Source organism: Cynoglossus semilaevis, chromosome 10 (genome assembly GCF_000523025.1).
Source record: "Cynoglossus semilaevis isolate Cse_v1.0 chromosome 10, Cse_v1.0, whole genome shotgun sequence".
Taxonomy (NCBI): domain Eukaryota; kingdom Metazoa; phylum Chordata; class Actinopteri; order Pleuronectiformes; family Cynoglossidae; genus Cynoglossus; species Cynoglossus semilaevis.
Genome location: NC_024316.1, coordinates 2,341,122 through 2,368,002, shown reverse-complemented (window position 1 = coordinate 2,368,002; position 26,881 = coordinate 2,341,122). Strand labels below are relative to the sequence as shown.

Here is a 26,881-nt window from a genome sequence, read left to right as displayed (position 1 = left end):
ATTGTTATTATGTAAGTTCCAGTAACGAATGTTTACGCATAAAAATGTTGCGAATAAACGGTTTTTCCAATATATGTATATATAATAACATATGTATATTTTTGTAATATATTCATAATAACAAACTTATCTTGTTTCTCTATATTTGTTTGTGTTCCAGGCAGAAAACCAAAACCATTGATCAGACACATACCAAACACTGACAAAGTTTATTCTGGCGAGACACTGTACTTTGTATGTGACGTTCCCAGCTCAGCTGATTGGACATTTCTGTGGTACAGAAGTGGAAGATTGCTCCCCTTCAACAGCAGACATTTCCAAATTGATAGTTGTACAACTTCAGACAGCGGCCATTATGAGTGTGAACCTAAAAGACACAGTTCTGAGTACGTCACTGAACGCAGTAATAAACGACACCTCCTGGTTTCTGGTGAGTGATGTTTACCGCAATTACCCGACTATAAGTCACACACAAGTCACAGTGTTTTTCATCCTTTGGCTGGGTCTGCGACATATATAATTTCACGTTTATTATTTTCACACTGACGGCCAATAGAGGGCACTCTAGCTGGCAGGTGCGACTACTCCGGAGTGACTTTCATGTTTGTTTTTTTTCTTCTTCTTATGCATGTTTTGGCTGGTGTGACGTATACTGTGGAGTGACTAAAAATCCAGAAAATATTGTAATATCTAACAATATCTAATGTCATCTGTCATGTGAAGTCTTTACCTAAATTGCCTCGGATGTCTCGGATCTTCCAGAACCTGATAAGATTTTTTTGTGTTTCTTCAGAAATCCCCGTTCCAGCTTTAAAGAACCTCACTCAGTGGTTGGATGTGTTTCCCACTGAGCGTGTGTCTCTGAGCTGTGGAATGGACTCCACCTCCGCCTGGAAATACACGTGGTACAGGGATGGATCGAAGCTCCCGGGGAATGACCACACCGTGGCTCTGGACTCCGACGGAACCATTCTAAACATCGGCTCTGCTTCTGCGGAACATTCGGGAGAGTACAGCTGCTCAGGGACCCTAAAGAGTAGACCGGTCCACAGCAACAGAAGCTCAACACTGACACTCAGAGTTTATGGTGAGGTTCTTCTCAGCGTGTGCAGGTTTTAAAAGATAATTCAGTCTGAGAAAATAACTTGAAACGAAAATAAAGGTTTGCTGCTCTCTAGAATTCACTCTTCACATATGATGGATTTCACAGTATGTCAGAGTTTAAAAAAAACATATGATGGATTTCACAGTATGTCAGTTAAAAAATTCTTTAGTTCCACAAACTGACCACTGGGGGCAGCAGCAGCAGCTCCTGTGTCTCTCTGAGCTAAAATTAAATATATATTCTATTTGGAACTGTTAGTGAGTTATTAACGTGTTTTAACATGATGTTACAGATCACTAAACGTAACTGTTATTACATTGCAGCTGAAAAACCTAACGTGACTCTGACTCGAAGTCCTGACTATGACAAACTGCACAGCAGGGACTCGGTTTCCTTCACCTGTCTGGTGACAGTGTCGTCTGGATGGGACTTCCTGTGGTACAAAGATGAAAAGACGTTGGAGCAAACCACCAACAACTACACCATTGATTCTGTTGAAATCGGAAGCTCTGGATGGTACAGCTGTCTGGTTAAAAGAGGAACTGCGTCAGTCTTTGAATCTGACCACAGTCCGACTGTCAGACTTAGCGTTGATGGTACAGAATAGATACATCTTTTTATTTAATTTTTTTACGTGTTAAAGGGGGTTTTCTTGTTTAGTCTTTTTTTTTTTCTTTTGCAGAACGCCCCCTGGCTGAAATCGTTCTACTGACTGGTTGGTCTGAGGTGTTCCATACAGACAGCCTGGTGCTTAGCTGTGAGGTCACCGCTGAGTTGGCTGAAGAGGGCACGCGGTGGAACTACACATGGTGAGAACAGTTCAAATATACACTTTGAAGCTTTGTGTTAGAGCTGTGTGTGCTTTTTGGGGGGAATGATTAGGATTTATTTTGGATTACTTTTATGTGTAGCTGCTCGTGTAACTTTGCGTCTGCTTTCAGGCAATTATAAGCTCTTTTAGCTAACAGTTAGCTAATTCTGAAAGACCGTTTGTAAACTCTAGGTCAGGGGTCAGAAACTTTAGTTGTCATATGGCTAGAATTCAAAGGTTCGGTGGGCCGTGTTCGACATAATCTCTCTCTAATTTTTGCTAAGCTATCGTTTAGCTTGTTTCACTTCCTTTGTCTTTGGTCAGCCATGTTCCCTTCTAATGCTTAGCCCTCCTATAGCTCCCTAATAAAAGAGACATTTTATCAATAAAACCCTAACCCTCAAGTTAATGATACAGATTTGGCATCATTTAAATTCATTACATTTACTGTCTTTACCATGGACAGGTTCAGAGCAGGAGTCCAGATCAAACTTTCCGCTTCGAAAAGACACGTCGTCACACCCCATGACGACCCAGATCAGAGCGACTACAGCTGCCAAGGTGTTCGCTCCGGAAGACCGTCCTACACCACCTCCAGTCAACCTTTAAAGACGAGAAACCTTCGTGAGTAACAAATCCAACAGGAAGTCCTACTCGTCAGTTTAACGCACGAAATAAAACTCTCGATCTCGTTCTCCTACAGTTCTGAAGAGGAGAATTCTTCTTTCCATCTCCGGCTGCCTCTTCTTCGGACTCATCGCCGTCTTCCTCGGATGCATTGTCCTCCGATTTACGCGTAAACGAGGTAGGATAGGATTCGGATTCTACGTTAACTTAGCGTAACTGGTTTCACAAATGTTCGACCACTACTTGTCAGTAAGTTCAATTTTAGACACCTTTGTTTAACAATGTCGTCACAGTGAGCAAAATATTCTTCTTATAATTATTTATTTGTTCTACTTAAAGCCAACAATTCAAAACATCAGGTAGTAAAACGTACTAAACTTGAAGCACCCTTAGCGAAAGACACATCTTAACATGTTTGTTTTTAAGATTAGACTTTTGGAAATTATGAAATCTGTCTTAAAGAACTTTGAGACTTTTCTCTGTATAGAGATATGACAGAGCTAAAAACATTGAGGGTCTGTTAGAAAGGTCGATGGTGTAGACGGGGGGGGGGGGGGTGGGTCGTGGAACACTGGACCAGCTCTATACCCTCCACAGGGTGCTTGAGGGTTCATGGGAGTTTGCCCAACCGGTCCACATGTGTTTTGTGGACTTGGAAAAGGCTTTCGACCGTGTCCCTCGTGGTATTCTGAGGGGGGTGCTCCGAGAGTACGGGGTTGGGGGCCCTCTTCTAAGGGCTGTCCTGATGATGGATGGATGGATGGATGGAGTGCTCGTATCGGTTTGTGTCAAACACTAAATTCCGACACCTTTACTGATATTGACATGTTGTGTTTTGACTTACCTACAGTTCATCTTGATGAGGTTCCTGAAGAAGAAAACCTGTTTCTGACCATGGCACAGCTGAAGGACCGAACTGGTATGATGACATCACCAACAACATGAAAAACGCAACGAGCTTTCTTACAAAGGCGGCGTGTTTAAATGCTCAAATGACCAGAGCACACATATAACACACATACAGTACATATAAGGCATGAATTTATTTAATAAATACATTTAATCTTAAATTTAATTTTGATTTTCTCCACAGATGGAGTGAACCCTCTGACTGAGTATCTGACTGATAAGGATCTAACCCAAGGTAGATATACACCTGTGTTTCACATCTTTACAGGATGAAGTTTAATATTATTTCTGTTTTCAGGCTTATTTAACATTTTTTCTGTTTTTTTTTTCCCCCAGAAACTACAGAGAATGGCACAATAAGCAGTGAAACAACACCATTACCCATAACCACCCCGGAGGACCCAGGTGAGCCTTTGAGCATTAATGCTTACTCAACTTAGAGCTGAGTGATGATGTGATGTAACGCTAACACACGTCACGTTTGTCTTTTGCCTTGTAGCTTTGAAAATTGAAAGCAATGGAACGGAAGACAACGACGGAGGAATGGTTTCGTTCAAACAGTAAACGGCCTGAGAGGTATGGAGTCAGTGTCTACCCGACAATGACGATCACGTGATGCTTACCTTTAACTCACAAACTACGATTGTGTGAAGTCACCTGTACTGGGATCCTATGTTGTCATCAACACTTAGTTCAAATTTCAAATCATTTTAAATGTATTTAGTTTACTATTTTACTCCAAAAAAAAAGGCTTCATTACAGTGAGGTAAAATTACAGTTTTCTCTTTGTTTGCCTACAGCAGCAGGTAGGTTTTACCAAACTGAATTAGCCACTGGATAATTATACTGCAGCTTTTATAAAACTCCTTATGATACAAGTAGTAAAAGATTTTTGTTCTTTAAAATGTACAATTTGTTACTATTGTGTCAAAAACTGTTTATTTATACATTTTATATACTGAATTTGTTTAACCCTAACCCTATTTGTATATTGTTAAATTTTCTGTGACTCATTATAAAACATGCAAGTAAAAACTAGTCCTTAACGGTTCAAAACATTACATGTAAATGCGCATTATATGATAATGAATTATCTTTATTATTGTTCTGTATGTAACAGCACCCAGATATATGTTGTATAAGTAAGGCTATTATTTCAAAACGTTGATGTATAAAATACATGAAAGTTAATTAAACTAAAACATCAAAACAGCTGTTGAACAAGTGTTTCCATCACAGGTTTGGTAAATCCTGAGATCTCCACATACACATACAGCTTACAGAAAAAGAAACTATTTTCCTACCTTTTTTGAGCCGGATCACAACATTAATATTAAAAAAAATACCACGGCGAACTAAACAAGCATGTCCCCATTTACCTACGCAGTGTGAATCCTGGGCCTGTTAAGCGGAACACCACCTTGTAACACTTGCAGGACTTAAGGAAACCTGCACACAAAGAAGACAGAAGAAATTAATGTCAGAAAATAGACAGTGGTGAGACAGTGGCACAGTGGTTGGGGAACACCGTATTAGAGCCCATTCTGATTGGCATTGACTTTATATCACTCTATATCGACACAAACTAACAGTTAAAGACTCAAGGATTATCACAGAGTCTGAAATGCATTAGCCAAACAATCACTTAAACAAACCCCAAGTAAATTCATGTCAGATCGGGATCTACCAGTAGTAGTATCGCAAAGGGAGTACTGGTAGATCATAAGCAATTAAAATAAAAATATAATCTATATATAATATAGATTGTTTTTAGATTAATCTTTAGGAATAAATTAGCAACAATACAAGTACATAGAATAATATTATGCCATATAGCTACAGCTATTTAAGCAACATATCATGTACATATAAAGTATATTCAGTTCATATGAATACATATATAATTAATTTTATCACCATATAAAGTATATTCAGTTCATATGAACACATATAATTAATTTTACCAGTGTAGGTAGATCACTTCTTTGTGGTCATTTGAAAAGTAGCTCCAAAGCCAACAAAGTGTGGACAACCCTGGTCTAGAGGCTAGGCTAGATTTTGGCTAGGTCTTTGCTGCGTCCTAAAATCACAATGTTATTGGAAACCAATTAGAAACCTCCCAGAAAACACTTAAAAAAATCACTTACTGCAAGATCTCGGACAGTTTTTCTTCATAGAACTCATAGTTCTCCTTACAGTCCTCCCAAGCCGCGAAGTTCTCCGCCTCTTTGTCAACGTACGTGTCCCACACCAGCTGAAAGTCCGACGGTTTCATTATTTGAAGTTTGCAGCCGGCGCTGTTCAAAGCTCGAAGCCCCTCCCTGATCTCAGGCTCCTCCCACTGGAGGAGGCGAGAACAGAGGATACGGAGACGCAGCTTTTTACGCTGGCGAAGGACGTGGGTCAACTTCTCTGCACAGGCCACACAGGGACTGGATGACACGTACCATGTGACGTCACAGTCGAGAGAGGGGTTGGTCAGAACCTGAGGGGACGAGAGGAGAGTATTAGAAACATTTGAAGGAACAAATCTGAGGACAAAAAATATTGTAAATGGAAAAAAAAAGAAAATATTTTTAAATGAAAGCTCCAACTGAGCATAGAGATAACTAAAGAATATTACAACATAAGCAAAAAGTTAAATTATCTGAAAGAAAAGATTAAAGTATTAACTGCTTAGTTTTACATTTTGCTGAATTATAGTTAGTACAAATGTCCAAACAGTCAAAAAAATTAGTTGAGAAATCAACAGCTTAAGAGCCAAAGTTAAGCAAAGTATACAATAAAACTACTAAAGGAGGTGATGATTACTGCTAAATTCAACCCCAAACAGTTTGAACTGACCTTTAAATCGACGACATAGTACTGAATACTATAGAATATAATATAGTACAATGTTTGGAGAAACCGTTCCTGACACTGGTCTCCAGTGTTTCTCCACTGCGTTCCTTGTGAACAGCTGCGGTTCTCTGCGCATTAATGAATCACCTGCTGAAAGAAGGCTTCTTCAGCATGTGCGGTGGTGTGTTCGTCCTCCATGTAACCTGTCAGGGGCTCGGTGCTGCCCCCTGCCGTGTCCACTCTGTAGCACAACAGCGTTTTGTTCCTTCCGGAGGAGTATTCGACGTTTCTGAACTGGAACTTGAAGTAGAACAGACTCATCCGTTCCCTGGTGTACACACAACTTGAGAAGATTAGTTACATGAAAAATCCATTTTCACTTCATCATCAAACATGTTACCTGATTAGAATGTAGATTAGACTGTATTGCTTCTAAAAAGTGGTTTAAAGTGGTTTACAGACAACAGCTTTTTTTTTTAAGTATGACAGCTTTGGGTTGTATTAGCTTCATTAAACCATACAAAAGTCCATAGCCATCAGTGACTGTACCTCACAGGAACAGCAGAGCTACTGGTCCATAGCTGTCTCACCTAATTAAAGAGGCTTCAGCTGCACACTGCTGTGGCTATAAATATAACTGGCATCTCAAGCATCCCATAATATCACGCACAGACAATCCCGCACATACACACACAGATTACCAAAATATTAGAATTAATAGTCTGATTAATGCAGGAACCAGAACAAAGGGCAGGGTTTAATTTTAGGCGCGGTGATGTGACTCTGACTCATCACCCCCTAATGTGCCATGACAACAGACAGCAGCTGTTTCCATCCACAGATTTAACAGACATAGAAAAAAAAAAAAAAAAAATCTATGACGCTGAGTCTCCAACACTAAATTCAACTGAAAATATTAGAGGTCGTATCTGCTAGGAACTGTTGAGCCCCTTGCTGCCTCCAGTGGCCATCTTGTGTCACCGAGACAAACGTTTGCACAGGATTTCAAAAAGTGAATAAATATATAACAATCTGTTTCAATAAAGTGCTTATATCCAATCAGTGTTCTGGGACGCAAAACAAACAGAATTATCGCCTTAACATTTAAAATTTGAAACAAGTGAGTTTCCTCTGTATGTGTGTGTGTGATTGAAATACATAAAACAATCGTCACTGACCCTGAAACAATCTCAAATGGTGGCAGCTCAATAGGTTGATAATCTCCGTTTCCCTCAGCGTTCGCTCCTTCTGCGGCTTCTCCCGCTGCTGCTGTGGCGGCGGCAGCAGCATCGTCCGGCTGTCCTCCTGCCACCGTCTTCTCCTCTTGTTGTGGCGTCTTGTTCACTGGCTTCTTGGACTTTTTCAGGCTCTTCTCCTTCTCTTTGTCCTTGTCCTCCACCTTCTTCTCTACATTTTTCTTCTTAACACTGAGCAGGTTGCTTCTGTCGGCCATGATTCCTACTGTGAGGCAGTGAGAGAGACAGTGGTGGGGAAACCAAAAGGAGACAGGGGGTGAGGGGGGGTCAGTGACGAAGAGATAAGTGGGGTGATAACCCCAGCTGATTTACAGAAATAGAAGCCATTGTGTGCAGTGGTTGGAGTCTGAACATGTGAATGTCTCTGTGGATCACTGGGGGGGATTACTCACTTACTCACTGACCCCATCCAATTCTAGGTCCTAAAGGTCAAGTATTAGATAAGACATACCGGTCATTAGCTAACTTTAAGCGTTTCAAGTTTGATTTTACCATTGCTATCTTTTAGGTTTTGGGATAGCTGTAATCAAATGGCCAATGTTAAACCATCGATTTCAAGCATGTACCACACTGAGTGACTTCAAAATATATTTCCAGTAACTCTAGGCCATTTATTTCTATGTTTTGGTCAGCATTTAGAATGATCTTAGCTAATGTTGAACTCAGTTTTAAGCACCTTTCAACAATTTCTATAATACTTTTCGACTCCTCCTGTGATTATTGATGATTAAATTAATTTAGTAGTGTATTGGGCACATTTATTTCAGTATAGTATATGATCAACATTTGGTTCGCAAACAATCCAACATGAAACTAACACAAATCTAATGCTGCCATTGCCATTTATTATCTGTATTTGAATTTATATTTTGTTGTAATGTACAGTATATTATATTTTTATATATGATTTATACACTGTATTTCTTGTTTATGTAATCCAGTAATGCATTTGTTTAAGAGTTTTAGTAAGTGGACTTACATTGCTGATTTTATTTCCTCGCTCTTACTTTTGAATATACTTTTCATCGTTTTAGGGATATTTTCAAAAGGAAAGAAAATACATGGTGTCATATATATCGCATTCTCTGTTTGCTATGTTCAATAATAAATAATTATTTTTTGCCCATTTGCCTATATTTATTATCCTCTGCCTCATCTGTAGTTGGTACGGTTTTATTTAGGTTTCAGTTCAGAACTGAATCGGTTACAAATATCATTTGCCAACAACTTAAGCCCAACAGCAAATTAACGACTGTATTTTTTAAAGGCAATATATGTCAAAGTAATTTATTATTATTATTATTATTGTCATCGCCATAAGTACAGTATATTTGACTTTGATATAGTGACTCTAATTCTTCCTTATTATATAAAATATGTTTTCACCTGTGTACTTGTTGGATGCCATGTTCTACTAATTTGTTAACTGAAGTTTTTTTTTTTTTTTAAAAAGAATACATTTTCCTCTTGATTTTGGGATATTAAATAAACATTGACACACTGAAATAAAAGGCCCTCTGACACTACTCCAACAGAGTCCAAGTGTCAGCAGGCAGGTTATTATTAACACTGCTATGCATGTGGAGTAACCAGGCTATTTTGATATTCAACACCACTTTTGTGGCTTCCCGTTTAAATGCTGGGGAAACACAAGCAGAACAAAAACAGCTCCCATTGAAACATTGCTCAAACTGGTGCCCAAAATTAGTTAGTTATTTTTAGTGCAATGCTTTAGTGTAGTTTTGACAAGCTGAAGTATTGAAGAGCCTCTAATGGGAGCCAGTTAGCCAGCTAGCAAAGAGACACAGCCTTAATTTCCTAAAGGGATCTCCCGAGGAACTGATAAAGTTTCTATCAATCTATTTGTCTGTCCGTCTATCTAGGTATGATGCTGTTGAGACTAAGGCTGTGCAAATAATTGAATATTGTGAGTATATATATCAAAAGATATAAAGTATATATATACACATTTATTATTTTTTATACATTAAACGGACGGTGTCAGTGGAGATTCCTTCATCGTCACCTCGCCATCTAATAACAAAAAAAGTAACACAGAAACACAAGGAAAAGTAACAAAACCAGGGAGCTACCAGGTAGGAGAAAAAGAGGAAGACCAAAGAGGAGATGCAGATAGTTGGAGTCAGAGTAGAAGATGCAGAGAACAGGGAGAGATGGAAAACAATGATTCGCTGCAGCAACCCCGGAAAATAGGGACAGAGCCAAAAGGAAAAGATGAAGAGAGAAGAATGTCTCCAAAGAAACTCCACCCAGCCCCAGTCTTCCTTACATAAAAGCCCTTAGCAATTAAGAGTCTAGTCTTCACCTGGAATAGCTTTTCCAGGTCTGCAAATGTCTGCCTCAATGACCCCAAACACAGAGAGGTCATTACCTGACCACCCTATACTGTTACAACAAGGCACCAAAAGTGATAACCACCACCACCGTGGAGTGAAATTGATTTAAAATAAATACATCTTTACCTGAATTGGCGTCCTTTGAGTCCTTTCCCTCTGCTTTTCCCTCTGCAAGAAAACCTTGCTAAAAAATATTCATCTTGGATTAAGTTACTGACTGGAATTTGTGAAATATAGTTGGTCAAATTGTTGAATACATGTTATGAATGTTTCAGCACATATATTTTTGGCCATTGTTTTTATATTTTAATCGATTCAGAATGTGCACTACATATTAGTGTTATTTACTTGGTTTTTTACTTTTTTCTCCTGATGTCTAGTTATGCTATTTTTTCAGAGTATATATGTAATTTGTTTTATTGAAACTTAATTATTTTTTCAGCAGAACAATGTTCTCTGTACTGCTGATGTTAGGGCCAGTCTTTAATGTCATTGTCAAGACAAAAAAGAACAACACATAATTTCTTGAAGAATCATATGCTGTATTTTTTCTAATGATGATGATGATCTAATGATGACGGGAGATTAGTCAGTAATCAGTTCTTTGTTTTCGTTATATTTCATTAATTAATTCGAACAGAAATTAATTAAATTAAATAATGTCTGAGGAAAACATTATCTGAAGAATCAGCTATAAAAGGAAAACATTGTACGGATGTAGGATGACGTGTCTAAGGTGCTGAAATGATTTTACCACGGGGTGGCAACTGGTCTCTGAGGGGAAACCACTGAGGCTACAATGTTCTGAGATCCTGAGGAGTTCAATCAGTTCTATGTCCACAAGGATCTGGAGTTTGCTTTGAGGTAAATGAGTGTCTCCAGGTTTTTTGGAAGAATATGGCCTCTTTCTGGCAGCAGCTGACGCTCAGCCATGGCGTAAACATTCCGTACCACTGTTTCACAGGCGGGAACAGTGAAAATATTTTTGGCTACTTGGGCAAGAAGGGGAAAGTCAATGTCTTTACGCTGCCAGTAGTGCAAGGCCTCCTCATCTGTGGGTTCCTCCTGTAGATAGACAGTCAGTTCCTGCTCCAGACTCTTGGCCTGTGATGCAGGCCTTTGTTTAATGAAGGAGAAGAGCTTGCAGGGGCGAGCCAGTGTGGAGGCAGGTGACAGTGTGGCACCACGAGGAGTCTGTGACTGGGGCTGAAGGTCTGTGGTTTGACCTGTGGAATATTTTGATATTTCCTGGAGGAGTACCTGTGTGTGCCAGTCTGGGTTGCTGCTCCAGGTGAGTTTGAACTGGGGATCCAGTGTGGTGGCAATGATGTAGAGCGGATCCTCCAGGATGGAGGACAGTCGACGCTCCACGGCGTGGCTGAGGGCCAGCACCAGGGAGGAGCAGTGCAGTGCGGCTGTCTCAGAAAGATGCTTTCGAAGTCCCAGGACACATGGCATCACGAGGCTGATGGACACATGAGCGTCCTTCTGTGTGTCCCAATGCATCATGTCCCAGGCCTCAGTGAAAGGCTCCAGAGTGTCTGTTAGCTCCTTCAGAAGGGCTTTCTCTGACACAGTCAGCGACACCTCCCCTTGACTACTCATCTCCTCCAGTAATTCTATTGAGTCCAGAAGCCGGTTGAGCACCTGCATCAAGGTCAGACAGAGAAATAAGTATTTTTAAAAACCTCAAAAAGAAAAAAAACAAAACTAAAAAAAACCACACACAAAACAATGATACCGTTCAACTGTTCAAACAATTAACTGGCTACTACAGCCCACCTACATCTTAGAACATAAGTGAAGCAACTAGTCACTTTTACATGATGTCACAAATTCACATACCTTCAGCTGGGAAGCCCAATCCTTGGGTCCAGGGTGACCAGGTTCTGTGTCACCTCTTGTAATTCCAGATCTGTCAAACACTTGACCCAGTTTCTCGGGAGGAACAGCCTTGGTAATGTAATTATAAAAACCCGCAGCTTTAGCCAGTGTAGACGAGATTTGAGGACAGGAATGTAACCCGTCCCTGACGCACTGGTCCAAGTTGTGAGCAAAACAGCTGACCTGTAAGATATCCAGTCCCTGTTCCAAGGCCTCCTCCCAATGTCCATCGAGTGTCCCGTTATTACTATCGCTGTGGCCATTCCTTATTGTTTTTTCCACACTGTTGCCATTGTCCACCTCTACGTCATCATTGTCATTAGTGAGACCAGGAGACAACAGAAAGCCAGGAAGACAGCATGGCTTGGTGTTTGCAGTGGAGAGAGAGCGGTCTGCGATTATACGGAAGGTTCTGTTTAAAATACTGTGAGAGTGACAAACTTCTTTAAACTTCGACAGCACATGATTTCCAGAGCTGCTTGCAGTCAGAGGAAGACAAGCCAGCAAGGCCGAACGCATCTGCCAATCAGATGTAAGAAAGTGGCATGTGACACCCAAGTACCTTCAGAGAGACAGAAAACATTTAATAAGATACAAATCACCTTTTTACAACTGTACTTTGTGTGATTTTCTTCTTACCCCGCTGTGGCTCCAGGACTTCTCCTCCACAGATCCAAACTCAGACTAAGAGCTTGAGCCTGGGCTAGGGCCTGGTGCGTTGTCATCTGGACCTGGTAGGTGTAGGCAGGAAGCAACTGGCTCTGAATGCAGTGCTGAGTCTCTAAAGTGTAACGTGGCTCTAGGAAGTGCAACAGTTCCCTAAAACCTTGGTTTTCCACGATGGACATCGGCTGCAGATCCACCACGATCATCTTTGCTATTGCCTCGGAAATCAGGACCTGTTGAGAAAAAGTGAAACATTTAATACATTGTAGTTTACATAAGTACATCAGTTAAAAAAAGAGTTACATATTTCATTGTTGTTGACGCCCAGGGAAACGGAAAAGCTGCCGTAGGTTTGGGTAAATCTGAATTATATATAATATTTGTGATGGATTAGCAAAATCACAAAACAACCCATTTAAACTTGAGGAAACCCAGGTCCAGTGACACAGCAAACTGCAAAGAGTTTTGCATACAAGCATACACTTTGAGGAAACCCAGGTCCAGTGACACAGGGAACTGTAAAGAGTTTTGCCAAATTATTGCGATAGTTTGTCTTGTATGTCATCGATACAATGGTGGCAAATATTGATATTTAAACAAAAAGCATACACGTGTTCTAAACAGATTATCTCACTGAAGCTGTGATCAACAACCTTTGATTTTCACTACATACTGTGGCAGTCAATGGTGTATAAACAGTTTCCTCTTAAAAATGTCTAACACTGACGAAGCAACACATATTTTAAGATATAATATAAGTTTCACACATAATTGATTAGCTGAGTGGTTCATTTGCTGTGTTAAGATGCATGTCAGTCTGAGAACAATCCCTTTAAACAAATTATGTACTTTTAAGGCATTGCCCAACTACCCAACCTGACGAGGGTCATGTTTGTCAAACTTGGCAACGCTTCCTCCGGAGCCTGCACCTCCTCCATCCAGAGTAAGGGACATTACGGCACATCTTTCTCCTCCTGTTCCCTCTCCTCCTGCACCTCCTCCAGAGTTGATGGGTGCATTTGAACAAGGAGTTCCTCCATTGGAGTGGGTGAAAGTGTGCAGAGGAGCAGAAAAGTAACCCTCTCTCTTCATGTCTTTCCTCTTCACAAAGTCATTGTACATGGCCTGATGTTTTCTCTAGAATGAAAACACAGACAAATTAGTCACAGGTTATTATTGTTGTTTTTCTAAATTAATTATAAATAGACATAGAGAAAAGTAATCTATTTGCATTATATTAAATCGGTTTAGAACTAATCATTTTGCACTGAAATGAATTACACACCCCTGTCTTTCGGCTGATATAAATACTGTATGTATAAATAAACTAGTGACATCAGTACAATATATAAAAAATAATAACTTCACTTTATGCATGTGCTTGTACACAGCAAGACTGAACACAGGAGTTCAGGTTTTTGTGTTGGGGTAATAGAGGATGCTTATCATCCAGGGTGGTCTTGCTGTATCTATGGGATAAAGCTGTTGTTGTGGGCAATTACGCCTGTAGTTCAAAATAAAATGATAATTTGACATTGAAACATTGAAATATGCTAATTCTGACACGTATTTAGCTACATATACTCAAAAAGGACGGAACAGCGTAGCGCAGACGAGCTAGCTTACCGTTTTTAGGTGATATGCCATGTTTGTAGTCGAGCTGTGATACGCAAACTGTTGCTTGCAAACTTTGCATTCGACTTTCTTTCCATTATCTTGTTTTGTAAAATACTCCCACACTGACGATATCTTTGACATAGTAGAGGAAGCCTAAATGAAACTTAAAATAAAATAAATATTCGACAAACCATCGGTCTTAGCTTTCTAGCGCGTTCTTCAAAATGTTTGTCTACGGTTGGGCTAATCCAAATGGTGAAAACAACGGGGGTGTTCCGAAAACACCCCCGTTAGGTGTTGGTACGTTCCTCCTGAATTTTGATCCAGCCAAAACATATCGAGGAATAAATCGACCGGTGGACTGGGAGATTACAGGAAGGTCAATTCATTATTGTTGTATGTTATAGTCCCATATAAATAAAATAGATGAAAATTGAGGAGTTTTTTATTAACAATACAAAATAAAGCAGGATAAGTTCAACTTCTCAAGTTTATGTTCCCACCCACTGTGAGACCACAGGTAAGTAAACAGGTTATGAGGGCAGGCTGGGCGTCATTCAGGGGAAAGGACGCCTCTGTTTTGCATAATCAGACTAGCTGTCAACGTTAAACACTAGGCAACAGCCATAATTGGGCTTAGGACACAAGCTCAGGCTCAAGCATTTTGGTAAAGGTGGGGAGAAAAACGTGCATTAAATCAAAACAAAAATCTCAGGATTTTGAATTAAATGCTAAACTTGACTGGGAGCTGTTTTTATGTCAATAGTTTTCTGAGGAAAACCAATAGAACATCATAGCAGTAACAGAAGTTGGGAAGGCTGAAAATTAGTGGAATGAGAGATGGTGGAATGGTACATGTTATGTGGGCAAAAATATGGTGACCTGGTACAAGCCATGATGAGATGCTGCCATGGGTGACTGTCAGTGTTGCACATAGCAGAAACCGCTACAAGAGTAATTGCTAAAGTTTTTGTAATTTATGGAGATATTTTTGATCATGGCTGATAATACTGAAGACAGGTGTATACACTAGTATCCCCTTTTTATTTCTCGGGTACGCCATTATCCCGAGAAATAATAATCCAGACACTTCCCTAACCCTGACTTTTTTGTGGTTGTAGTTACTTTATTCTATAATGTAAACAAATCACACACCATTTTACAGTATGTACTTATGAGCTCACAAGCTGATACCAAATTTTGATTAATCTATAAAAGTGCATAGCATTGCAAATTGTATCGCCATCTTTATTTACACAGAGTGTCCCATTAACAACTTCTTCTGGTCGTCTCCATGACTTCTTTCTGTAAAGGGTGATGGTTTTATGGTATTAGGTTGGCAAATACATCACTTACAACCTTGAGATGACTGCTTTCACCGCTTTCCTGACAGTCACTGGGACTAAGTTTGATCACATAAAGTGCCCCCCCCTCCACTTGTGCTCATGGCTGTCAGGCTGGATGGCAGCATCCCACCATGGAGCCAGGAGGAGTGAGAATGCAGACCAGGATCTTTTGAACCCGTTACCTTCAAGTGTGTGACGAAATTGGAGGTGACACTGCGCTTGGCCTGGATCCTGGTCCCGCAAGCTTTACAGTTGGACTCGATTTTACCATTTTCACCCTCGAACACGATGTTAAAGTAATCCAAAATGGAGACCTTGGACACGGATGCCATTGGGGCAACAAGGCGTAGAAATAACTGCGGCTGCAGCAGCGGGGGAGTCCACTGATGAAGATAATAATATTGATGGATGAGCGCAAACAAGCGCTGTTCAGGCTCAGACATCAGCTGATCATGTCTGACACTCGCTAAAACCTCAGCAGCAATATTAGCCTCGGTAGCTTCAACAGCAGCAGCAGCAGCAGCAGCTTCATTAACAATAGCAGAAGCGTTTTCGCGCTGGCTGCGGTTGACAATTATCCTTAAACAATAAGATGCTCTGTGCTGTTTCTTTAACGTCTGCGCTGCCGCCGCCGCCGATGACGCCTGTGCGTCACCCCGTGGGGCAGGGACAAAGCTATGCTACGTTCACAGTGAGGCTACGGAAGAAAGCCGGAAGTGTTACTATTTTGGTGGGGTAGTTTGCGTGTGGGAGGGGCGGGTACGTATAATTAGGCTAATTTCTTATAGTCTAAAGTTTAGACTATAAGAAATTAGCCTAATTTCTTCTTATTAACGTTTAGACTCTAAACGTTAATAACAAGTCTGTAAGAATATGTACAACTATGAACACCGGGTATATATATATATAACTACCGAAAAAAAGGGTTCATACTGTATAATATATTTTGACCTGAACTATATCAGAGTTGAAATCTGGTTAATGAGGGTAAAGGACGAAGCAAAAAAGGAATACCAAAAAATCAGAAGCTGCCAACACTGAATATATGAATGAATAACAGCAGTCAGAATGTGAAACATTTATTTAACATTTAAAATTTTATTACAGAATAACCAAGGCATAATTAAACCACGGAACAACCACACACAATTCTAGACAAAAATGAAAAACACACATTGTTAACAGAAAAGGGAAATTAAATCAAACATTGTCCAAAGACCCGTTTCATGTCCATTAATTGATGTAACCTGACGTTTAGCGATCAGAAACTTGTGTCTCCTTCTGCACAGCCTGTTTGTCTTGCAGCCTGTTTCTTAATTCTCGTTTGGTGTTCAGCAGAGACACCTGAAGGCTGGCAATTTCAGCAGAGAGTTCAATCACTGTGAAGAGACAGAACTATGAGGGAAAGTATCCAGAACTGAACTAGAGGTAAAGAGGTTAATGTTCAGAAAGAATATGTCTGTCACTGTGAGCCTAGAGAAAGAAAAATTGATGTTAAGGTTTTGGGGTTCAGAACCTGGCTAATAAAATTTACATTTTTATTTTATTTCTTAAAACAAAACTAGTCAACAAAAACAGTGTTGAATAGGGTTGATAAACAAAATCCAATCTAGGGCTTTAATGAATTCTCATATCTAAATTTAGCAGTACAATACCTTGTTTGAATGACATCTGCGCGTGTCTCAGAGATTGTGGGACCAAAATTCCAAACCACCTTAGTGGATCCTGTTGAGGAATTACTTGATTTTTCTTTTCTGGAACTTTTTCTCTCCCGAGCTTATCACTTTCCTGCTTCTCAGTTGCCGTCTCTCCTTTAGGTCTGGTTCTCTTCCTAACGCCTGAAACAATTACATTAAACAGGAAACAATTGAGAATTGATAAGATAAACATGTTGCATCACAACAGTGCAGACAGACTCACCTTCTTCCTGAGGTCCAATGTCCTCCACTGATGTTACATCTTTTCCAGTCTCCAATCTCACTGTATTAAACTCTACCTCTGAACCACCACTGTCCTGTGATCTGTAAGAAAAACAGGTATAGCAATATTATTATATATAAAAAATACCACACTGTTATTTTAAATGGACATGGCGATTTGATTCCTGACCTGACATGAATGCGTACTAATGGCTCCATCTCACTTGCATACTGCAGTGTCGACACTTGTTTGTTCCCCATGGAATACCTTGCCTTGGACATGGACAACCATCCCTGACAAGTCAGAAAGGCAAAATTGAGTCAAATTTAGATTTCTTGTCTTGAAGCCCTGAATATACCTCCCGAATGTGCTGTATGTCTTATGTCCATTGTAAACATAAACTGTTAAACATCCGTAACATTTGGACCCTTATTTCAAACAAATACATCCGTGAAATCGCTTTACCTGTTCTATGAGTGTATTCAAAGTGTTTCTTTTCTCCTCCAGAAGCTGCAGCTGCTCCATGAGCAGCAGTAATTTTTCATCCACATTCTCTGAACATTCCACTAAAGTCATTTCTGGAATAATCAAGAAGTCCTAGGTCTTTATATTTCTTTAAATTACAAGTTTAGGTTAAAAAGAAAAAAGTCGGATTGCAACAAACCGCTGATCCGCTATTTCCGTGTCACGTGGCACATGAAGTCACATAGACTGGATCATGTGACACCACTACGAACGCCCACAATTATGCTGCAACTCAACAGACTTTGAGTCGAGTCGATATTTTTGACTTGAGGTTCGACAAATTATAATTAAGTTAAGATTTCTTTGGGGTTGAATAACCAAAAAAAAAAAAAAAACGTTACCAGATTATGTAATGCAAAGAAAAAAAATACAGACAAAAAGGAGTAGTAAATTAAATGAACATCGTTTAAAAAAAAACGTGGGATTTTATTTAATTAAAATTTAATTAATTGAAGAACATTTTAAGGTCGAAAAATATATGTTTTAACGGCACGTTAGAGAATTGTGCTTTGGAAATTAATATAATTGTTAAATAAATTCCAGAGATAAAGAGAATTAAAAAAAAACACTGTTACAGTTTATAGATTAACACCTGAGGTAAAGAGAAAACTACGTAAATATATGTTTTCACAAAAAACATGTTTGTAAAATATAATTAATTATAATATGATTTAGTTCACGTTAATATTGTTTTGACGTAAACCAATACAAAAAGTGCATTCCCATACCGGGAGTCGAACCCGGGCCGCCTGGGTGAAAACCAGGAATCCTAACCGCTAGACCATATGGGACGGATATACAAATAGTGATTTTAGTCACTTATATATATAGACAATATTCCTATTAGTTTTATTTATATCTTTTCTACAAGTAATGTAGCTATTTCTATTACTTAAATACGCATTTTTTGAGGTATTCAAACTGATCCTACGCTTCTTCTTTAACCAAATGGTCGATGCTGACATTTATGAGAATAGAGCAAAATTATTCGGACAAAACAGCCACATGAAAACAGACAAGTGAAAGTTCAGGTAATATGACACTTAGAAATACCATAAAAATATAATAACAGGGCCAGAAGGGAAAACAAGTTAAATTAGAATATGACACAAATTACAATAGAATATATTTTCTGTGCGGTTGAATGCAGTCGAAGCCAAGCACCCAGCACTGTTTTCTTAACCAAAGCACAGTTTAGCATTTAAAATCTATCAAAATCTATCTCATTTATACGAAATGTATCTAATAGTAGTAGTAAGCGCAACAAACGCCGCAGAGTCGTCCTTCTAAGCCCATATAGCCTGTTTTCTGTGTATCGCATGTCTCTCCCAGTAGCTCGCCGTGATCGTATAGTGGTTAGTACTCTGCGTTGTGGCCGCAGCAACCCCGGTTCGAATCCGGGTCACGGCAGGGATGAATAGTCCCTGACACGGCAGGGAGAACTTTTTTTTTTATATATATATATTTTTTCTATAACTAAATAAAAATTATTGATACCCAGGGAAGTGAGGGTGATATTACAGATGACTGGATACAATTCTGTGATGAGCAGTGATTCCTAAACAGTCAGAATCAGGAACATACATTTGTGAGCAAAACTTGGACAGGTCCTGGAGAATTTGTATGTGCAAGTAACAAGCTTACCTACATTTCTGTCCAGGAGCCAGAGTGGACATTGTTGAAGCTTGCAGGTTTCTACATTGAAAACAAACTGGACTGGGCTAAGTCCTGGTAGTAAATGCCAACAGATTCCACAAACGTATGCATAAGACTCTGTAACACAAACCATTTTCTTCTGGGTATCAATAAAATATTTTTTATTTAAGAACGGTATTTGTTTTGGATCCTTTTTGAAAAGGTGAAAAAAAAACATCTCCCTGCCGTGTCAGGGACTATTCATCCCTGCCGTGACCCGGATTCGAACCGGGGTTGCTGCGGCCACAACGCAGAGTACTAACCACTATACGATCACGGCGAGCTACTGGGAGCGTGACGTGACACAGAGAAAATCAGTACTAAAACCAAATTGAATGACATTTGGTAATACGTTTTAATCACCTGAGATTTGGCCGACAAACGAAGGGGTATATTTTACAGTCTAAAATATACCCCATAATTGTTCGTTTATAATTTAGATGACTTACGTGGCTGTCTCCTTCATGTTGTCTCACTACTTTTGTCCTTAAGGGATACCCCAGGAAAGTACTTTACATTTTAAAGTACTCACTTTAAAGTTTAACGTAAGGAATGCACGACGAACCCGGAAATGGCGAATTAGAACTAAGCGGTGGTGGCACTGGATCAACAACTCCTATATTTTTGGATTAAAATGTCGTATTTTCTCTACGTACTTTGGCGTGGAAGCTCGTGTTTGTACAAGTGTCCTCTAAATAAATCTACCATACAGTCAGACGTAGAAATACAACACTTGACTAATCTTCTTCGTTTTGTCTTTGCTCTTGAATAAGGCAAAATGTCTCAACGAGTCAGGAAACACTGAAAGTGCTTTAAATAGTAAACTTAAAATTAGAAAGAAGGAAAAATAAATATATTTAAAGACAATAAAAAAACAGTAAGGAGGGTGGGCAAATTAAAAAAATAAATAAGGTGACAAGGGGCGTGGTTTGCTGAGGCGCCCCATATGCATTGGTGGCCGCCGACTTCATTGTCAATGATCCGAGGTAAAGACCCAATCAGAAATCCTGAAGATCACACATGCTGCACACTGCCCAGTCATTGGTCGATGCAGCAGTTCGCCCTTCCCATTGCTATGCTAAAGTCCCTCACTGACTGCTCGGTTAAGAAAAAAGAATTAGGTTGAGCTGAAAAGTCTGCAGCAGGACAGGTAAGAGCAGCCCATTCTGACCCTTTTATGATAAATAATTAATAAGGAAAAACGAAAATCTTAATGAAGTAATTTTTGAAGTAATAAGTTCTGTACCTTTTTACACGAATGCCACAGATTAAGTTTACGTTCTTTAGCTAAACATTGCTAAACTATTGTATGTTTATTTCAAAAAAAGAGTTTTTGAGCACAATTAAATTTTTCTGTGAAAATACTGAAACTCATTACTCTGTTTTTTTTGCCTGAAAAAATATTTTTTTTAATTAATTTCCAGACTATTGAGTCTAGTTTGTAGTAATGATTATGTAGATGTGTTAGGAGTTTTCTAGAAAATTTGGATTGACTGAATGAGAAGTAGTAACTGAAGAGTTGGTGGTTGTACCTGCTGCTGAATAATGATATGCTGATGTGATTCCTCCCACAGACCATGGCCTCCCCCGTCTCCTCCTCTTCACCTCCTCACCCTTTCTGGCCCCGAGACCTTCTCATCCCATCTTACATTGAAAATGACCGCTCCATGTCAGAAATCCTGGTTTTCCTCTTTTCTGTGTCCGGCCTCTTTCTCATTGTCACTTGGCTGATCACAGGATGTAACAGAGCGCTGGGAACATGGCGGCGTCTGGCCGTGTGCTGGTTTGCTGTCTGTGGCTTCATTCACTGTGTCATTGAGGGCTGGTTCTCACTTTACTACGATGTCATTCCCGGAGATCAGAGCTTCTTGTCGCAGCTTTGTCAGTGTTAAGAATTATCGAAAGAAAATCCTATTTTAGAATGTCTGCAGCTCTTCTAACTCTGCGTGTTTTTTTCATTGTGAATTTCATTTAAAGGGAAAGAATATGCCAAAGGAGACAGCCGATATGTGATGTGAGTTCATTTTGACTCTGAAATGCTAATGTGAAAGCTGCAGTTTCTAGCTCACAGTACCAGTAATTTCTAAAAAGTTAAACGATATGTGATGTGAGTTCATTTTGACTTTGAAATAATAATGTTAAAGCTGCAGTTTCTAGCTCTTAGTACCAGTAATTTCTAAGTTACCTACTTTACCCCTGGACTGATGTTTTCTCTTGTTTTGTCCTCTTAAGAGCCGACGCTTTTACCACCTGCATGGAGTCCATCACAGCTTTGTTCTGGGGCCCACTCAGCTTCTGGACAGTTTACGCCTTTTTAAGAAACCGATCTTACAGATTTGTTCTGCAGCTGGTCATCTCAGTTGGTAAGAAAGACGCAGCCACAAAATTAAACTGATTGAACTGACAGCTACAATTTAGAACAGATCCAAATTGGAGCATTGTCCTGACCAAATATTTGGTTCTTATTTTTAAGGTCAACTGTATGGAGTCTTGCTCTACTTCTGGATTGAGCACAGAGACGGTTACATACACAGCGAATATGGACACCCGCTCTATTTCTACTTCTATTTTGTGTTCATGAACATGCTGTGGGTCATCATTCCGGCGCTGCTCGTTGTAGATGGTTGCTCCCACATCTCGATGGCACAGGCGCATGTGGACAATGCAGCAAAAGTGACACAAAAGTCCAAGAGGAACTGAAGACACCCGGGAGAAATGAAAGTCCATACTGTGTTTGTTTTTTTTAGCCCTAGGAATTAAATTTTACAATTACTGAAAATCTGTGAAAGTGCTTTCATTTTATCATATAGATGATTTAGGTCCAAGTATAAGGTAGTTTGTTAAGGAATATACATATATAGTAAGTTATTATACCTGCCGAAGAGGAAAGTAACATCGATTAGCACTAAATTATACTAGAAGGAAAAAAGAAGCATATGTGTCTTTGTATCAGTGTGAATGTCTGTTTGCTTAATTTTTTTTAAATCTTACCTGACATTTCTGTGTGTATTTTTTTAAAGGATTTTCGCAAAGTACTACATGTATATTCAGTTATGGAGAAGACAATATCATTGGTTTAATTTGTTTAATACATGACCAGCAGGGGTCTCACTTCACCCAGTAATGTGAGCGCGTGTACTACCTGTGTATTTTGTGTCGCTTCAGCGTCTCGGTAATGTCATGATAATGACAAAACTGGGGCTAAATATAATAAGAACAACCTTTTGGAACAATTAGGGGTAACACGCAGTTTGTATGAAACTTTTAAAAATCAATCTTGATACTTGATTTCTTGATTTCACATCTATTTTGATGTAGATTTAATAACCCTCATTTAAAATTAAACATATACTAAAAGAACAAGTTCTATGGACAAACCACCAGGGAGCAGCTCTGCCGGTTCAACTGTTGGATTTGGATTTTTATTTAATTTCTAGCACCAGCAACATTTTCACAAGGAGTTTGTGGTTTCAATCAATATAATATATATTAATATATTCAATATATTAAGTCTCTCTTCAGCATGTAATAATCAATTACATTTTAAGGGAACTAGATTCAACACAGGAATGCTTTATTTGGAGTGTGAAATCAGAGTCCGTTTGACGGTCAGAACTTTCTTTTACAAAACTAAATTGAATTATTCAAGGCTTTAACCTGACACAGAATTCTGGAAATAAAATGGCAAAAAGAAAAGACGCGGACAACCTGCCAGAGCACAAACTGATCTGTGTTCTGATGTTGGAAAGACCAGAGGTTTACACCGAGTACGTTTGATTGATATGGACCCTCTATCTTGCTGCGGATCTGTGAGGCCTGAATGATTCACTCATCTTCTCTGGTACCTCACATCAGTCAGTGTGTGATAAAAGTTTGGATTGGCTTCCAAAAAGGGGGTTCAAACAGGGTGATGAGAAACACCCTGATCATAAAAGTTCTGAAGCAACTTTAAAGTCAGGTAGACAACAAGTTCAAAATCATCCAGGCATGAAGTTATAAAAAAAGTGATTTTTCATGTTGCGAAAGGACCGCAGAGATATCTCGGTGTTGACAAAGAAGCGAGGAGATGATCTGGACCACAAACAAAGAATGACTTCAACTCCAGGTTTTTCCTTAAAGATGCAGCGTGTAGGAGGCACATAAGTGTCCTTGTGGATCCATCAGAACATCTTTGGAGATGATTCCATTGTTCACAGATCATTTTTGAGCTCCAAAAAAGTTATGATTTAAAGAAAATGCAGCCATTTTTTATTTTGCTCCAAACTTTTTGACTCGCGGGCCACAATTGTCCTAAAATTGAACGGGGCGGGCGGGTCAGGAGCAGATAGATGGAGCGTTGGTGTGAACTAAGATAAATGACATTTAAAAGCTGTGGTTAGAATGCTAAAATGCTTTTGTCATTTTCTACGCCATCTATTGGGGAAACGTGTGTATTGCAGGGAAAAGGCCGAAGTATAATTATTATTGCAGGGAAAAGGCCGAAGTATAATCATATATAAATAAATTATAAAATAATTATATTTTGGAAAAATATTTTTGGAAAGGTTTGGCGGACCGGATTAAAATGTTGAACGGGCCGCATTCGGCCCCCGGGCCTTAGTTTGCCCATGCCTATTCTAAGCTCTACTTACATCATTCCCACCTCTCAAACAGGAAGTATTTAGAGTTTTACTGCTTATATCTGGTCTCCGTGGTCGTCATGCATATACGTCCTAGTACCGTTTACTATAAATGACTATAAATTTTTATATGTCTCGACATTCTCTTACTAATCTCTTCAGTAAAATGTTTTTTTTTGTGTCTCCAGTTCTTTCATTGTCCTCCATGGATGAACCGTCTAACGTGTGTTCTCCTCTGCTTCCTCCATCCATCTACCGTCTCCTTCAACCTCCCTCACCTTCCAGTTGGCTCTTTTTGACTTCCCAGCTGGACTCTTTGTGAAATATCCCAGCGGGGAAGATTCAGAAGCACCATTCCCTGGAGCTAGTGCAGAGCTCAAATGTTTGTCAGAAACTCTGCCAGTGGGCTGAGGGTTGAGCAGCTGCAAGCCTTCGAATCCACAGAACCTCCTGAGCTGGATCCAGGTCTCAGGAGCTGCTGGGAGAGATGGAGGGATGGTACAACGCTGACGTCAGCCTCGCCCCGGGCTTCAGTGTGCGTCATTCAGGGAGAAGGTGGAGTTAGTGACAGGTGAAGAACAGATGAAAGGGAAGAATGATGGAATGACTGAGACACAGACAGACACAAAGAGAAATGGATGGATGACAGACAGATGAATAAAACATTTTTTAAAATATATTTAATATCCCTGTTACATTTCTTTGTCTATGTTCCTTGAAATGTGTGAAGAATATAACCCAGCTATATAAAACACACTGTTTTGTATGTTTTAAAGCATTGGTTTTCAAAGCGGGGGACAGAGGCCCTCTGGGGGACACTTAGAAAATTGAAAATTGTTAATAACATTTTTTTTATTAACAATTTGGCTTGAACCGTACAACAATTTAATTAAAACCCGTTATCAAGCTGCTCTGCTCCTCAAGCTAGCATGTGGCTAGCTAGCGCAATAGGGACAGTAAAAAGAAAATCACGCTAAACAAGTGTAACAATGATTAAATAGTGAATAAAAGTTAAAAAAAATGTTCTAAAGGTTTATGTATCTTTATATATTTTGCAACTTCTTAATTCTTAATCAACAAAGTAAATCAACGAATAAAAGTTAAAAAAAATGTTCTAAATGTTTATGTATCTTTATATATTTTGCAGTACTCTTAATCAACAAAGTAAATCGACTCGTTTTGAATGAAGTAAATTAGCAAAACTGAAGTACATTTTTTTTACTGTGTCCCTCTGTGGCCCGATACCAAATGACCTCAGACCGGGGGTAGGGCACCACTTTAAGACCAGTGGCCCCCAACCTCCGGTCCGTGGACCGCTGCTGGTCCGTAGGTCATTTCGTATGTGGCCCACTGTGGCCTGATACCAATGACCTATGGACTAGCATCGGTCCCCAGACCGGGGGTTTGGAACCACTGGTCTAAAGACTAGAAAAGTGAACATTTGTAGAAAACTTGGGCCCCTGAATTGTTGACACCAGCAGAGATAGAGAGAGTCCCAATATTCCGACAGTCGGTGTAATAAAATCATGAATCACTCACACAAGGTCTGTGGTCCAGAGAAGAAACAGCATCAGGACTCGTGCTGTAAACCCTGTGTGTCTGGAGAAGCTTTGTTTTAAACACTTCCCACACTCAGCAACAGTAAATCCACTCAGACCAAAGATAAGACCTCGAGCATCACCATTACCAACCCATTAAAAACCAGGTAACAACACACACACGTAAGACACACTCAACGACGCCGCGCACCGCACTGCAGTAACGAGCTGCCGGTTCAGAGGAGAGTGATTTACTGGGGCCTTTAAAGTCAAATAAGGATCAAAGATGATCCTTTGTCTGATTAGAGGCTCTAAAATGTCAGCGGAGACAGATCGATGGAGGCAGGGTGGAAGGTTTCGGAGACACCCACATACATCATACATGACATATTGCTTCTTGAATGTTGATCAATAAAAAAAAGGTCAAAGCTTGTGTCGGCGCGGGAACCTGTAATCCAGCGTGGTTGCCAGCACAAGTTGCACAAGAAGAGAAATATGACTTTTTTTTTCCTCTTGCATTAACAGTGATGGAGCAGAGTCTGCCAGGTTAAGGCAATCCATCTACATTAGGGTGTCATGATGAGATCGCTCCAGCTGACGGAGAGAACAGAAACACACACTCGGGCTCCCAACGTAACAAGACATCAGAGGATTATTTCCTGGTGGAACCGATGCACATTCACGCACAGCCCGCTCTCTCTTCTGAGGAAATACGCCGACGAGGGAGAGTTTCGTAGGTAAGAGGCCTCACTCTGTGCAGGACCTGCTGCTGAGAACCAGACTCTCAGTTAAAACATGGCTTCTAGGGGTCAGCGAGGTCAACGGGAAAAACATATTAAAAGTCATTGGACAAAAAAGACCGTACTCGTCTTCAAGAAATCAGAGATTTTACACACACTGAAATTAACGGTGCCGTTTAGCTGTTTGTCTTGCTGGGGAAAAAATAAACTTTAACAAGGAAAGTGTGGCACTTTGGCCCAGAGGTGATGTCTCTGTCATTGGTGTGGAACCCCAGGGTTCACCTCCTGGGCAAGTTCAAATCCCAGTTAGGGTGGTTGGTACCTTCCAGTGGACTCACCGCCCGCAGGAAGGTTTAGACGCTGCCCACGCGACCCGGTAACGGATAAGTGGATGGAAATGGATGGATGGATGAAAAAGGAAAGTG

The 26,881-nt window shown here is 39.8% G+C and overlaps 5 protein-coding genes and 3 non-coding genes across 13 annotated transcripts in view; 3 read left to right on the top strand and 5 right to left on the bottom strand.

Moving 5' to 3' along the window:
* Window positions 1–4,657, top strand: part of LOC103384564 (hemicentin-1) — an 11,297-nt gene extending 6,640 nt beyond the window's left edge. The window contains exons 10-19 of the mRNA XM_025059039.1: window positions 161–430; window positions 794–1,087; window positions 1,429–1,701; window positions 1,788–1,914; window positions 2,383–2,540; window positions 2,620–2,721; window positions 3,394–3,462; window positions 3,637–3,687; window positions 3,789–3,857; window positions 3,952–4,657. Coding sequence (XP_024914807.1) covers window positions 161–430; window positions 794–1,087; window positions 1,429–1,701; window positions 1,788–1,914; window positions 2,383–2,540; window positions 2,620–2,721; window positions 3,394–3,462; window positions 3,637–3,687; window positions 3,789–3,857; window positions 3,952–4,016 — 1,478 coding nt within the window. The 3' untranslated portion in view covers window positions 4,017–4,657. The remainder of the gene's footprint in view (window positions 1–160; window positions 431–793; window positions 1,088–1,428; window positions 1,702–1,787; window positions 1,915–2,382; window positions 2,541–2,619; window positions 2,722–3,393; window positions 3,463–3,636; window positions 3,688–3,788; window positions 3,858–3,951) is intronic.
* Window positions 4,531–10,169, bottom strand: apobec2b (apolipoprotein B mRNA editing enzyme, catalytic polypeptide-like 2b). Of its 4 annotated transcripts, none has more exons than XM_008318100.3 (5): window positions 10,033–10,169; window positions 7,472–7,754; window positions 6,441–6,621; window positions 5,600–5,937; window positions 4,531–4,901 (listed from the first exon to the last, which is right to left on the bottom strand). In XM_008318100.3, exons 2-5 carry the CDS (start codon window positions 7,744–7,746, stop codon window positions 4,892–4,894), a joined length of 804 nt encoding a protein of 267 aa, XP_008316322.1. In that variant the 5' UTR covers window positions 7,747–7,754; window positions 10,033–10,169; the 3' UTR covers window positions 4,531–4,891. The 4 variants fall into 4 exon arrangements, with proteins under 4 accessions (XP_008316322.1, XP_016891558.1, XP_016891557.1 ...); XM_017036069.2 differs by having other exon boundaries at window positions 7,472–7,751; window positions 10,033–10,166; XM_017036068.2 differs by lacking the exon at window positions 10,033–10,169 and having other exon boundaries at window positions 7,472–8,812.
* Window positions 8,982–16,148, bottom strand: LOC103384547 (zinc finger BED domain-containing protein 4). 3 transcript variants are annotated; one of them, XM_025059040.1, is made up of 6 exons: window positions 15,602–16,148; window positions 13,333–13,593; window positions 12,430–12,689; window positions 11,752–12,352; window positions 11,092–11,553; window positions 8,982–11,055 (listed from the first exon to the last, which is right to left on the bottom strand). In XM_025059040.1, exons 1-6 carry the CDS (start codon window positions 15,860–15,862, stop codon window positions 10,738–10,740), a joined length of 2,163 nt encoding a protein of 720 aa, XP_024914808.1. In that variant the 5' UTR covers window positions 15,863–16,148; the 3' UTR covers window positions 8,982–10,737. The 3 variants fall into 3 exon arrangements, with proteins under 3 accessions (XP_024914808.1, XP_008316324.1, XP_008316325.1); XM_008318102.3 differs by having other exon boundaries at window positions 8,982–11,553; window positions 15,602–16,146; XM_008318103.3 differs by lacking the exon at window positions 15,602–16,148 and adding an exon at window positions 14,083–14,350 and having other exon boundaries at window positions 8,982–11,553.
* Window positions 16,149–16,482: 334 nt separating this feature from the next.
* Window positions 16,483–18,051, bottom strand: vma22 (vacuolar ATPase assembly factor VMA22). The gene is made up of 5 exons (XM_008318099.3): window positions 17,805–18,051; window positions 17,529–17,632; window positions 17,340–17,440; window positions 17,075–17,257; window positions 16,483–16,798 (listed from the first exon to the last, which is right to left on the bottom strand). The coding sequence occupies exons 1-5, from the start codon at window positions 17,913–17,915 to the stop codon at window positions 16,674–16,676; spliced, it is 624 nt and encodes a 207-aa protein (XP_008316321.1). The 5' UTR covers window positions 17,916–18,051; the 3' UTR covers window positions 16,483–16,673.
* A 532-nt stretch (window positions 18,052–18,583) lies between these two features.
* trnae-uuc (transfer RNA glutamic acid (anticodon UUC)) lies at window positions 18,584–18,655 on the bottom strand. The gene has a single exon. It is a non-coding gene; the product is annotated as a tRNA-Glu (tRNA).
* Window positions 18,656–19,202: 547 nt separating this feature from the next.
* Window positions 19,203–19,274, top strand: trnah-gug (transfer RNA histidin (anticodon GUG)). Its single transcript has one exon. It is a non-coding gene; the product is annotated as a tRNA-His (tRNA).
* Window positions 19,275–19,767: 493 nt separating this feature from the next.
* Window positions 19,768–19,839, bottom strand: trnah-gug (transfer RNA histidin (anticodon GUG)). Its single transcript has one exon. It is a non-coding gene; the product is annotated as a tRNA-His (tRNA).
* Window positions 19,840–20,592: 753 nt separating this feature from the next.
* Window positions 20,593–22,554, top strand: ebp (EBP cholestenol delta-isomerase). The gene is made up of 5 exons (XM_008318098.3): window positions 20,593–20,709; window positions 21,134–21,440; window positions 21,537–21,573; window positions 21,792–21,922; window positions 22,033–22,554. Exons 2-5 carry the CDS (start codon window positions 21,137–21,139, stop codon window positions 22,257–22,259), a joined length of 699 nt encoding a protein of 232 aa, XP_008316320.1. The 5' UTR covers window positions 20,593–20,709; window positions 21,134–21,136; the 3' UTR covers window positions 22,260–22,554.
* Window positions 22,555–26,881: the final 4,327 nt, after the last annotated feature.

Bases quoted from the DNA above. Each gene is read 5' to 3' on its own strand.
- apobec2b (XM_008318100.3), bottom strand. From the start codon at position 7,746: ATGGCCGACAGAAGCAACCTGCTCAGTGTTAAGAAGAAAAATGTAGAG. The intron at 6,622-7,471 runs GTCAGTGACGAT...TGTGTACACCAG, and splicing joins CCATTTGAGATTGTTTCAGG to GGAACGGATGAGTCTGTTCT. The intron at 5,938-6,440 runs GTGATTCATTAA...TCGTCCCCTCAG, and splicing joins AAGAAGCCTTCTTTCAGCAG to GTTCTGACCAACCCCTCTCT.
- LOC103384547 (XM_008318102.3), bottom strand. From the start codon at position 15,862: ATGTCTGAGCCTGAACAGCGCTTGTTTGCGCTCATCCATCAATATTAT. The intron at 13,594-15,601 runs GTAACGGGTTCA...TTTTCATTCTAG, and splicing joins ATTTCGTCACACACTTGAAG to AGAAAACATCAGGCCATGTA. The intron at 11,554-11,751 runs GTATGTGAATTT...ACCTTGATGCAG, and splicing joins ATTGGGCTTCCCAGCTGAAG to GTGCTCAACCGGCTTCTGGA.
- vma22 (XM_008318099.3), bottom strand. From the start codon at position 17,915: ATGACTTTAGTGGAATGTTCAGAGAATGTGGATGAAAAATTACTGCTG. The intron at 17,258-17,339 runs GTGAGTCTGTCT...TAATTGTTTCAG, and splicing joins CATTGGACCTCAGGAAGAAG to GCGTTAGGAAGAGAACCAGA. The intron at 16,799-17,074 runs GTATTGTACTGC...GTCTCTTCACAG, and splicing joins GCAGATGTCATTCAAACAAG to TGATTGAACTCTCTGCTGAA.
- ebp (XM_008318098.3), top strand. From the start codon at position 21,137: ATGGCCTCCCCCGTCTCCTCCTCTTCACCTCCTCACCCTTTCTGGCCC. The intron at 21,574-21,791 runs GTGAGTTCATTT...TGTCCTCTTAAG, and splicing joins GGAGACAGCCGATATGTGAT to AGCCGACGCTTTTACCACCT. The intron at 21,923-22,032 runs GTAAGAAAGACG...CTTATTTTTAAG, and splicing joins GCAGCTGGTCATCTCAGTTG to GTCAACTGTATGGAGTCTTG.